Source organism: Leuciscus leuciscus (assembly GCF_965113295.1).
Source record: "Leuciscus leuciscus genome assembly, chromosome: 17".
Lineage (NCBI taxonomy): Eukaryota > Metazoa > Chordata > Actinopteri > Cypriniformes > Leuciscidae > Leuciscus > Leuciscus leuciscus.
The window spans coordinates 477,427-490,676 of record NC_138741.1 but is presented as its reverse complement, the minus strand read 5'-3'; the positions used below and the strand labels follow the sequence as shown (position 1 = coordinate 490,676).

General features: G+C 45.2%; 1 protein-coding gene across 2 annotated transcripts in view; it reads right to left on the bottom strand.

The window, feature by feature from the left end:
• dync1h1 (dynein, cytoplasmic 1, heavy chain 1) overlaps positions 1-1,132 on the bottom strand; it is a 116,402-nt gene extending 115,270 nt beyond the window's left edge. For both annotated transcript variants that reach the window (XM_082142419.1, XM_082142420.1), the window contains exon 1: positions 776-1,132. In XM_082142419.1, coding sequence (XP_081998545.1) covers positions 776-1,028 — 253 coding nt within the window. In that variant the 5' untranslated portion in view covers positions 1,029-1,132. The remainder of the gene's footprint in view (positions 1-775) is intronic.
• Positions 1,133-13,250: the final 12,118 nt, after the last annotated feature.

The following is a 13,250-nucleotide window of genomic DNA, read 5'->3' as shown; positions in this document are numbered from 1 at the left end:
TTTATCGCCGTTAAATGTATGAGGTAAATTACATGACATTATTGTTCTCAAGCTGTTTTATTGACATCTTTCCGCGATTGAAACACTGATTGATGGATTACATGAGACATGATTGATATAAATTCTGAATATTTCAACATTCCTTCTGATGTTCATTAATGTTTATCTGCTGTAACTAGTGGTAAAGATGAGGAGATGATCGGTTCAGCTGTCACACACACACACACACACACACACACACACACTTACTGACTGAATTAAGTGATAAAACTGACAGGATATGAAAGCTGAGACTTTAAAATCATAACAAAGCTTATTGTGATTATGTGACGGCATGAGCTAGAAATAATGTTTAGAGAAATTTGTTCACGCATCAACTAAAAACGACTAAAGTTAAAAGATTGATTCCTGGCTGGGACTTGAGAATCGATACCGGTTAAAATCGAGGAATCGATCTGTCCTACTCAGATGATCGTGACGTCACCGATCTGCAGTGCAGCAAACACGCCCTGAACGCGCATTGATCACAAATTCAAGCAGTCTCTTTACACCCATGTTTCTAAAATAAACATTAACTAAACTCTAATTTTTGACACATCACAGGAGCGACTCAAACAGGGCGGGGCCACACAAACCCTGCGATAATAATGCAATAAAACATCACGAAATCTATTGACAAACCCGCACACAGACATTGCAATCATGAGCTTAATAACGCATGTGAGTGATTTTAACCCTTAAGATGTGATTAATTGATGATCATGCGGCTTTTAACCTTTCAGCGCGTTCCGTTCCACCAGAATCGAGTGAATCTGTGGATCTGACAGGAACTTTTTCATCTGCTCGAGCGCGCTCTTCTCCTCCAGCGCGCTCTCGAGGGCCGCGGGCGCGTCGCCGCCATCTTCCAGGAGCAATGGCACGAGCTTTCGGATGTGTTTCTGCAGGACTGAGGCGTCCGCCACTGTGTGTACGGCAGCAGAACCCTCCATCACACCGCCACCGTCATCTCCTCCACCACTGTCTGACATTTCCCTGCACAATGAGCCGAGAATAGCCGATATTAACCGATGAGTGAGCTGTGAGAGAGATCGCGCTGTATCACGGACTCTGTCACATCACCGTAATGACCAGCGCCCAGCTCGTCGGGAAACTTTATTGTTTCGCGGAAGTCTGTGATATGTAGTTTTTCCACCAGGGAAGCGTATGAGTGAACGTGACATTTGAACTACATTACCCAGAAAGCCGAAAAGCGTCACACGCCTAGCGTCATCTCTTTTCTCGTGCATCACACCCTGATCACACCCAATTACATGAAATATAAAATAAAAATAATAATACTAATATAAACACTTACATATTTATTTATTTATTTATGAACATTTATTAGAGGATCAACCCCACGAGATGAAACATCTCGTTTTCATGGGGGTCCTCAGGATCATGTCCAAACAACATAAAGCAGCAGAACTACAGAGTAGATACAATTAAATAAAACAAAGAAATCATAATAATAATAAAATAATAATACAACAACAATAAAAGAAAACAAAAACCTTAGCGCACGCACTCACACACATTCACACGCACCATACGGACGCGCACGGACACGCACGCCCGCACACACACACAAGCTCTCACTATCCCCGCCCATCACAGATAGACATTCATATATATATACACACAAATAATATGGAAACACAAATTTATAATAACTATTAGGTGGCAGACTGCTTGAAAACCCTTGAGGCAACATAACGTTTGATAGGCTTTTGCATTTAGTCTAGAAGCATGTCGCTCACTTACTAAATATGTTGACTACTGAACCTATAAGATAACTTACATGAACCCTAAACTAAAGTCTGTTTTGAACATAGAGGTTTTGAATCGTATGGAGCGGCTGCTATCACGTGACTGGCACCTGTCAATCAGCACTCGCGCGCTCGCGCGTATGTTCAGTCAGTCAGTCAGTTCATGATCCTGTCACTCATGATGCCGCACAAGTCAAAGAAAGACAAGGTAAGACTTTCTGTTGAGAAATTTTAGAAACGATTTCTAGATAATCTTATAGGTAGATTACCTCAATTATCTATCTATCTATCTATCTATCTATCTATCTATCTATCTATCTATCTATCTATCTATCTATCTATCTATCTATCTATCTATCTATCTATCTATCTATCTATCTATCTATCTAATCTGTTTCCAGTCTGTGAAATCCAGCAGAAAGGGGAGCAAACAGCACGAAGATGATCAGGACTCTGACAATGAGGTAAATATTGATTATTGGATGAAAAAAATAGATAAAGTGGAAAACGTTCAGATTAGTTGACTGTATCATTCCATCATTCGACATTTAGAACATAATGTTGATATTTAGCAATACACATAATGACATAAGTGCCCGACTTTTCATACTTTAGCAGTGTTCAGCCTTACAAACATTGTGGCCAAAGGATTTCAGTAATCATACATATAGCTATTGGATTGAAATTATTATGATTATCATAGTTCATTATATAAGATGTTTTGTACCATGAATCTCATATTAATTTCAGTTGTTGATTTGCTTTCTAATACCAAGTCATTAGATTGTATTAATATCTAACCCTAAGGAGAACTTTACCTCAGTGTAGACATTATAGTTCACCAGCTTTAATGACCAGAGCAAACACCAGACAGAAGCGCAGAACCACTCTAACTCTTCCTGCCACTGAAGCATGATGATCTGTGTGTGAGTGTGTGTGTGTGTGTGAGAGCAGCTGATCTGGGTCCAGTGAATGTGACCCAGATCTGCTGAGGATAAATGATCCCAGCTTCAGGAAATCAGGCTTGTAACGGGAATCTGCTTATGTGACTCTGGTTTCATCAGGGTCTGAATAAGAGGATCAGGACCAGAAAACACACGTCCGGTCTGAACACACACCGCAGACTGAGTGTGTGTGTGAGCATCAGCAGAGAGCTGGAGCCACTGGAGGCTCTCACAGGTGTGTGTGTGTGTGTGTGTGTGTGTGTGTGTGTGTGTGTGTGTGTGTGTGTGTGTGTGTGAGCATCAGCAGAGAGCTGGAGCCACTGGACGCTCTCACAGGTGTGTGTGTGTGTGTGTGTGTGAGCATCAGCAGAGAGCTGGAGCCACTGGACGCTCTCACAGGTGTGTGTGTGTGTGTGTGTGTGTGTGTGTGTGTGTGTGTGTGTGTGTGTGTGTGTGTGTGAGCATCAGCAGAGAGCTGGAGCCACTGGACGCTCTCACAGGTGTGTGTGTGTGTGTGTGTGTGAGCATCAGCAGAGAGCTGGAGCCACTGGACGCTCTCACAGGTGTGTGTGTGTGTGTGTGTGTGTGTGTGTGTGTGTGTGTGTGTGTGTGTGTGTGTGTGTGTGTGTGTGAGCATCAGCAGAGAGCTGGAGCCACTGGACGCTCTCACAGGTGTGTGTGTGTGTGTGTGTGTGTGTGTGTGTGTGTGTGTGTGTGTGTGTGAGCATCAGCAGAGAGCTGGAGCCACTGGACGCTCTCACAGGTGTGTGTGTGTGTGTGTGTGTGTGTGTGTGTGAGCATCAGCAGAGAGCTGGAGCCACTGGACGCTCTCACAGGTGTGTGTGTGTGTGTGTGTGTGTGTGTGTGAGCATCAGCAGAGAGCTGGAGCCACTGGACGCTCTCACAGGTGTGTGTGTGTGTGTGTGTGTGTGTGTGTGAGCATCAGCAGAGAGCTGGAGCCACTGGACGCTCTCACAGGTGTGTGTGTGTGTGTGTGTGAGCATCAGCAGAGAGCTGGAGCCACTGGACGCTCTCACAGGTGTGTGTGTGTGTGTGTGTGTGTGTGTGTGTGTGTGTGTGTGTGTGTGTGTGTGTGTGTGTGTGTGAGCATCAGCAGAGAGCTGGAGCCACTGGACGCTCTCACAGGTGTGTGTGTGTGTGTGTGTGTGTGTGTGTGTGAGCATCAGCAGAGAGCTGGAGCCACTGGACGCTCTCACAGGTGTGTGTGTGTGTGTGTGTGTGTGTGTGTGTGTGTGTATGTGTGTGTGTGTGTGTGTGTGTGTGTGTGTGTGTGTGTGAGCATCAGCAGAGAGCTGGAGCCACTGGACGCTCTCACAGGTGTGTGTGTGTGTGTGTGTGTGTGTATGTGTGTGTGTGTGTGTGTGTGTGTGTGTGTGTGTGTGTGTGTGTGTGTGTGTGTGTGTGAGCATCAGCAGACAGCTGGAGCCACTGGACGCTCTCACAGGTGTGTGTGTGTGTGTGTGTGTGTGTGTGTGTGTGTGTGTGTGTGTGTGTGTGTGTGTGTGTGTGTGAGCATCAGCAGAGAGCTGGAGCCACTGGACGCTCTCACAGGTGTGTGTGTGTGTGTGTGTGTGTGTGTGTGTGTGTGTGTGTGTGTGTGTGTGTGAGCATCAGCAGAGAGCTGGAGCCACTGGACGCTCTCACAGGTGTGTGTGTGTGTGTGTGTGTGTGTGTGTGTGTGTGTGTGTGTGTGTGTGTGTGTGTGTGTGTGTGTGTGTGTGAGCATCAGCAGAGAGCTGGAGCCACTGGACGCTCTCACAGGTGTGTGTGTGTGTGTGTGTGTGTGTGTGTGTGTGAGCATCAGCAGAGAGCTGGAGCCACTGGACGCTCTCACAGGTGTGTGTGTGTGTGTGTGTGTGTGTGAGCATCAGCAGAGAGCTGGAGCCACTGGACGCTCTCACAGGTGTGTGTGTGTGTGTGTGTGTGTGTGAGCATCAGCAGAGAGCTGGAGCCACTGGACGCTCTCACAGGTGTGTGTGTGTGTGTGTGTGTGTGTGTGTGTGTGTGTGTGTGTGTGTGTGAGCATCAGCATAGAGCTGGAGCCACTGGACGCTCTCACAGGTGTGTGTGTGTGTGTGTGTGTGTGTGTGTGTGTGTGAGCATCAGCAGAGAGCTGGAGCCACTGGACGCTCTCACAGGTGTGTGTGTGTGTGTGTGTGTGTGTGTGTGAGCATCAGCAGAGAGCTGGAGCCACTGGACGCTCTCACAGGTGTGTGTGTGTGTGTGTGTGTGTGTGTATGTGTGTGTGTGTGTGTGTGTGTGTGTGTGTGTGTGTGTGTGTGTGTGAGCATCAGCAGAGAGCTGGAGCCACTGGACGCTCTCACAGGTGTGTGTGTGTGTGTGTGTGTGTGTGTGTGTGTGTGTGTGAGCATCAGCAGAGAGCTGGAGCCACTGGACGCTCTCACAGGTGTGTGTGTGTGTGTGTGTGTGTGTGTGTGTATGTGTGTGTGTGTGTGTGTGTGTGTGTGTGTGTGTGTGTGTGTGTGTGTGTGTGTGTGTGTGTGTGTGAGCATCAGCAGAGAGCTGGAGCCACTGGACGCTCTCACAGGTGTGTGTGTGTGTGTGTGTGTGTGTGTGTGTGTGTGTGTGAGCATCAGCAGAGAGCTGGAGCCACTGGACGCTCTCACAGGTGTGTGTGTGTGTGTGTGTGTGTGTGTGTGTGTGTGTGTGTGTGTGTGTGTGTGTGTGTGAGCATCAGCAGAGAGCTGGAGCCACTGGACGCTCTCACAGGTGTGTGTGTGTGTGTGTGTGTGTGTGTGTGTGTGTGTGTGTGAGCATCAGCAGAGAGCTGGAGCCACTGGACGCTCTCACAGGTGTGTGTGTGTGTGTGTGTGTGTGTGTGTGTGTGTGTGTGTGAGCATCAGCAGAGAGCTGGAGCCACTGGACGCTCTCACAGGTGTGTGTGTGTGTGTGTGTGTGTGTGTGTGAGCATCAGCAGAGAGCTGGAGCCACTGGACGCTCTCACAGGTGTGTGTGTGTGTGTGTGTGTGTGTGTGAGCATCAGCAGAGAGCTGGAGCCACTGGACGCTCTCACAGGTGTGTGTGTGTGTGTGTGTGTGAGCATCAGCAGAGAGCTGGAGCCACTGGACGCTCTCACAGGTGTGTGTGTGTGTGTGTGTGTGTGTGTGTGTGTGAGCATCAGCAGAGAGCTGGAGCCACTGGACGCTCTCACAGGTGTGTGTGTGTGTGTGTGAGCATCAGCAGAGAGCTGGAGCCACTGGACGCTCTCACAGGTGTGTGTGTGTGTGTGTGTGTGTGTGTGTGTGTGAGCATCAGCAGAGAGCTGGAGCCACTGGACGCTCTCACAGGTGTGTGTGTGTGTGTGTTGATCTCTACTGCATCAGTGGTTTTGTCAGTTCAGGCCTTGAATTAAGAATTGATGCTCCGCGTGGATCTGGTCTTTCTCTAATGAACAGGATGTTCGTGATGCATAATTTAGATCTCGGCGGATGCTCATGATTGTTGACCTGCATCTCAGTGACGCTTTATTGTCCAGTTCATCAGTGACACTCCAGCTTTATCGCTCTCATCTCAGAGTGATGCTTCAGTGACACCACAACAGCAGAACCCTGCCCTCAGCATTACATCATGCGCTCGTTTCGACTCCTGCTTCTCATCATCATCATCATCATCATCATCATCATCATCATCATCAGGCCGGCAGATCAGCAGCATCTGTCAGTAGAGCTGGTCTGAGGTCAGCTGGATCTCGGTCTATAAACACAAACTCACACAGCTGAGAATCACCTGATGCCCTTCAGAATGTGGGCGGGGCTTGATTGTGTCCGTGGGGAATTGATTGGATGGTTGTGGTTTGCTATTGGCTGATCTCATGTAAGTGACAGTTATTCTGATTCAAGATTATTAACACAATAATGATGTGCACCGATAAATCATTTAGAATAAACACTGCAATATTCCATAAAAAAAAAGTCGAATTTTATTTCATGGGGACTTTAAAAACTGTAGTGACTGATTCAGTTAATATCTCATTCAGACCATCGAGCTTCTCAGATCTTACTGTAAGACTGAAGATGAGGGGATGTTTCTGTAATACAGTAGGGTTATGGGTTAGGGTTAGGGTTAGACTGAAGATGATGGGATGTTTCTGTAATACAGTAGGGTTATGGGTTAGGGTTAGGGTTAGACTGAAGTTGATGGGATGTTTCTGTAATACAGTAGGGTTATGGGTTAGGGTTAGGGTTAGACTGAAGATGATGGGATGTTTCTGTAATACAGTAGGGTTATGGGTTAGGGTTAGGGTTAGACTGAAGATGATGGGATGTTTCTGTAATACAGTAGGGTTATGGGTTAGGGTTAGGGTTAGACTGAAGATGATGGGATGTTTCTGTAATACAGTAGGGTTATGGGTTAGGGTTAGGGTTAGACTGAAGTTGATGGGATGTTTCTGTAATACAGTAGTGTTATGGGTTAGGGTTAGGGTTAGACTGAAGTTGATGGGATGTTTCTGTAATACAGTAGGGTTATGGGTTAGGGTTAGGGTTAGACTGAAGTTGATGGGATGTTTCTGTAATACAGTAGGGTTAGGGTTATGTAAAACACAATGAAGCTTTATGGCGTGCTGTGGTACTCGAGTCCGGGCTCGGAGTTGGTCATTGGTCTCCACCGAGTCCAGCAATAATATATGCTTTTTTCTCCTTAAAAATAGAACCACTGATGGAGCGCACTTGTTCAGAAAACGGGTAACGTTATTGGTTTAATACACAATCCATCTAGAATGGGCATTGACTAGTCGCCGGGTAGATGCCTGGCTCCGCGTGTGCGTCAATCATTGTTCCAACCCGAGCGTAAAAGTTAGCCTGTGCATTCGAGTCTGTTTATGAGGCTAGAAAGTAGAGCTGGAAGATTAATTGTATTTTCAGTGTCATTGCGATATGAACATGTTATTTAGCGATGGGCATCGAAACGTGCTATTAAAAGGGTCATGTGTCGGCTCCTCTAACGAACACACACACACACAAACACAAACACACACAGCGGTCGAGGTGTAGGCTAGTGAAGAAGCAAGTTCTTTTTTTCTGTCTCTGTCTTGACTGTCTCAGTTGGACTCGTTGTCGACTAGTCCTGGTCTTGGATTTGACTCGGCCTTGACTAGTCCTGGTCTTGGATTTGACTCGGTCTCTACTAGTCCTGGTCTTGGACTCGACTCGGTCTCTACTAGTCCTGGTCTTGGACTCGACTAGTCCTGGTCTTGGACTCGACACGGTCTCTACTAGTCCTGGTCTTGGACTTGACTCACTCTCTACTAGTCCTGGTCTTGGACTCGACTCAGGCCTCGACTCGTCCTGGTCTTGGACTTGACTTGGCCTCGACTAGTCCTGGTCTTGGACTCGACACAGTCTCTACTAGTCCTGGTCTTGGACTTGACTCGGTCTCGACTAGTCCTGGTCTTGGACTCGACACAGTCTCTACTAGTCCTGGTCTTGGACTTGACTCGGTCTCGACTAGTCCTGGTCTTGGACTTGACTCGATCTTGGACTCAACTCGGTCTCAACTAGTCCTGGTCTTGGACTCGACTCGGTCTCTACTAGTCCTGGTCTTGGACTCGACATAGTCTCTACTAGTCCTGGTCTTGGACTCGACTCGGCCTGGACTAGTCCTGGGGCCCGTTCTTCGTACGTTGCTTATTACATCCGAGATCAAATGACACATCCAAGATGATATCATCGTGCTAATCATGATCTGACTAACTCGGTTCTTCGAACACACTTGCCGGATATGATTAGTATAGCTGGATTGAGTTATCTGAGATAATTGCGCGTTCATGCGCTGGTTGAAAAGGGGATATGTATCGATAGTAGAAACAATGATCAGCAACGCTGCTATTGGCTGTTCAGCGTGGCCAAAGAGCGCGCACAATTTTTCTCCTCAGCAGAGCAATATATTTGAAGTTTATTCGGAATTTGAATGTTTAATCAAAACGCCAGGGAACACTTCAAAGTCTGCAAAAGCCAGGAGAGAGGGCTGGCAAAAAGTAGCAGACAATTTAAATCCGTTAGAAGTAGCCATGTTAGATGTTTTTATCACTTATTAGCCTATATTTTTGTATTTTAATAATTGCATAATTACTTTGTTCATTGTAATGTCAGAGTCACCACACTAGAACATGGGAACAAATAAAAGTGGAGTACAAAAATATTCTACATAATGGTACATTTTTGTTATATTATAGTCTCTTTTATAAAAGGCACTGTTAAATAAATGGTTATCTGTTTATAAAAGCAACCAAGAAAAAGGCTGAGAAAAAAAGAAAGAAAAGATCTTAGTAGCCTACACTGTAAAATAATTTTTGCTGCTTTAAATTAAGGCCGTATAGTCATTTCAACTGTTAAATCTTAATGAGTAATGATGAATTGCTTTGACTTGTGAAAGTGAAAACTGATAAACTTATGTTAATGTAAAAATATTTTGAGTTATTGCTCACATTTTTCCCGAGTGTAGTTCATTGTAATGACATTGTGTTTTCCTCTTTTGTGCACTTTTACATACAGTAATACACCAACACTTGTATCTGTTCCCAAGAAAGTGGTGGCTGAAATATGTGCAGTAAGTGGACATTTTCTAACTTTCCAAAGGAAAGAAAGTACAAGACTTTGTAATGTCTATTTGTTTCCATTGTACTGGACAGTGAATAAACCCTCTCAGATAACTGTCATATGGAGGAACTAGCCTACCTGCAAGTGCATAAATAACTTTAACATAAATTACTTAATTTATATTTGTATGCTTTATGGCTGCAATATAAGTGTCAGGATTCCACATTTACAGAAAGGCCTACAGAAGAGTCTGCACAGACAGAGGAGACATAGGTCTACAGGTGGGCAGTGTATAGCCAACTTTTCCTTTTTATTTGTTGCATGAGGCATGTGTCTAATATCTCTTGTTGCAGGCACTTGACCACTGGCTTTTCTTTACAAAGAACAATTGAAATAAAACTCAAGGAACTAAGCATATTTGTCTTTTATTAAACATTTAATGTTTGTTTTTTTTTGGCAATGTTGTGTAATATGGCACATGCAACAATGTCACAGGCCCTGTCAGGTGTGCAACCCTCAGACTTTTCAGACACTGAAATCTTCCCTTTAGTTAGCCAAAGTTCATTTCATTGTCTCGGTCTCGGTCTCGACTAGTCCTGGTCTTGGACTCGACTCGGTCTCGACTAGGCCTCTTCACTTCCTGCTCAGCTACTGTTCGGACGCTCTTGCTTACTGCTCCGCGCTTTGCTCTATCGCTTTTATATTTTATCTTCTATATTTTTATATTTTAGCTCCTTTTATCACCTAATTTTAACTTCAGCAAATCAGCACAGTGCTCAAACGACAAAGTTTGGATTACTACAAAAACGCAGAATTCTTCTAACCGACCAGCTTACATTCCGGGGAAAGGAAAACACAACTGCCTACAAGGATAAGAGAGAAAATGCCTCTTCTGGAATCTACTTGCTGCACTAACTGCCACAGACTTTTACAAAGGATTGCAGTTCTTGAAACAAAGTTATTTACGGGACCACCAAACCAGACGGAACACACAACAGAGCTTCGTCATGGACACCCTCAGCATATAGCCGGTGAGTCCCATGAAACTAGTGCTCCTCGACAGGTAGAGAAACAAGCCGATCGACTTACAAATCGATGGCACAAACAGGGAGCGAGACCCAAAGGCACTCGAGACATCAGATTGTCACGAGCCTCACATATTACCGCAGTAGCATCCTCTACCCCAGATACAGCTCTGACAAGGATTGCAAACACTGGTCTCCTACCAACACCTATACATCTTGAGAACAGATTTGAAGTACTAATGAATGTAAATGAGGAATCCCCAAATGTGATGAATGTGATCGAACACAGACTGAATCAGCCTGTAGCTAATACTGATGCTAACTGGCGCTCAAGGTCGAGCAGACAGCGGCACTCAGCTCAGAGCGCAGCCGAGCACAGGACTCTGATAGTGGGGGACTCCATAGTCAGAAACATTAGCAGCAGGGATACAACTACATGCTGCCTTCCACAAGCAACAACTTCTGATATAAACAGGGAACTTCAGAACATTCTAATGAAACATAAGACTGCAAATCGACTCATCATTCATGTGGGGAAGAATGATATTCATAAAGAGCAGTCAGAACTCCTTAAGAAGGATTTCAATGAACTTTTTGAAACACTTAAAAAACTGAAAGTTCAGACATTCATCAGTGGACCACTCCCAGCAAGAGGAACAAACAGGTTTTCACGGTTGCTTGGGCTTAATACATGGCTGCAAAAAAACCTGCAATATAAAAGGAGTAAACTTCATTGACAACTTCAATCTCTTCTGGAGTCAGAGACAACTGTTTCATCAGGATGGCCGCCATCCAAACAAACTTGGCTCAAGAGTGCTAAAGGACAATATCTACTTCTCCCTCAATCATCCTTCTGCAGCGTGTGCCAATCCACTCAATCTGAACGGCACACACACACCTGGACACAGTATGAATGACCACAGGACTTCACTTCAGAATGGACATGATGTTGACATATCACACAAGGACAATGATAACACCACTGAGCCACAACAACCTCTGCTCACGGACACAATCTCAGCTGAGCCCTGCCCACAGAGCTCACCACAGACAGACACATCAGAACTGCTCCAATATTCAGCACCCAAGGACAACTTCCTGGAAAACAGCCAGGGAAGCCAGGACAGCATATTACAGCCTCCGATAACACCGGAACAACAGCCCCTTTCACCAGACACTTTTTCCCTCTCGCCAGCAACTCAGCTTCTGTGCTTCTCACAGAAAATGGAAGAACTGGTATATGCTGGAACCAAACTATCCCACTCTTTTGCTGCAAGCCCCCAGATATCAACCAAAAAACGTCAGGCACCGCTACCACCAAAGCCTGCGGGCCCAGCTCACCCTCCCCCTGCCTCTGTGAGAGCTCTTCGGCCTCTGCCACAACGCCAGGGCCCACACCCTCCTCCATCTGCTCGAGGTGAACCAAAAACAACTGATGCCAGCTCTCAGTGACATGTGTCGGGTTAGAGTTCTCAACGGGTCGGGTCGGCCCGACAAACCCGACGGGACCCGCGGGTTCGGGCCGGGTTCGGGTCGAAAATATAAACAAATGACTCAGGTCGGGTCGGACGTCGGGCTTAATCTTTTCCGCTCAGTGAAAAAAAAACAAAAAAACATTTATTAATCATCGCACCGTAAAGAAAGGCTGGCTACTGCGTGCAACGTGCATCATGGAGAGGGGCGGAGGCAGACCTGACGCCGCTGCGTGCACGCCTTTAGCCTGGCCTGGAGAAGAAGATGGAGTTGGTGAAAAGTAAATAAAAGTAAGCATACGATTATGTTTGTAGGCTAGGCCTATTTTGTTTAAAAACTCTTCAAAAATTGTGTGGTGTGAAAAGTAGCCCGCCCGCTGGCTGGGTAACGTTACATGTTTGAGTTCTTTTTATTTATTATTGTGTGAAGATTTTTATTTAAGACATATTTATATAGCCTATTTATATATTTAAAGTTTATTGTTTCAGTTGTTTGTATTGTTAAAAGGCGTGAACATTAAAGGTTGATTTGAATTCCCGTCTGCTGGTCACGATAATACGTGTATGAGAAAAAAAAAAAAGCGTTGATCCCGTTTATAACGGATATAACGCAGCGTCGGGCCGCGGGCCGGGTTCGGTCAGATAATTCATGTTGATGTGTCGGGTTACATCGGGTCCGGGCTTTAAAAGCCACGGGCCGGGTCGGGTCGGGTTGTAATTTTCAGGCCCATTGAGAACTCTATGTCGGGTCCCCGCTATGATAACCGTAACTTTCTCAAATGTTTACAGAACAAGCGGGAACCCAGTGTGCCTGTATCTTTCTCTATTGCTGTTCTATTACAAGATAGAAAGTCTAAGGCCTTCAATAGCCGTACAGCAAACTCAACTAATCTGGTGCCTATTGCACGTCTAACTAAGATTGGTGAAGGGAAAAAAAGTAAGACTGTTAAGTTTGCAATTTTAAACATCCGCTCACTTAAAAATAAATCACTTCTAGTCAATGACTTAATAACCACAAACAACCTGGATTTTATGCTTCTAAATGAAACCTGGCTAGAAGACAGCTGCAGTGCAACAATCCTCAATGAAACATCCCCTCCTAACTTTACTTTTATGAGTGTCTGCAGAGCTGTTAAGAGAGGTGGGGGTGTATCTGCTCTTTTTAAAGATATCTATCAATGTAAGCAAATATCATTTGGGAATTACACGTCTTTTGAATATCTGGGTATTGTGTTAAAAGGTGCTCCACGCATTTTACTCATCATTATTTACAGGCCTCCAAAATACTCTCCAGCCTTTGCTGAGGACTTTACAGAACTGTTATCAACAATTACCTCAGAGTTTGACTGTTTTGCCATTACTGGAGATTTTAACATTCACATAGATAATGCAGAAACCAATATGGCAAAAGAAATCAAAACTG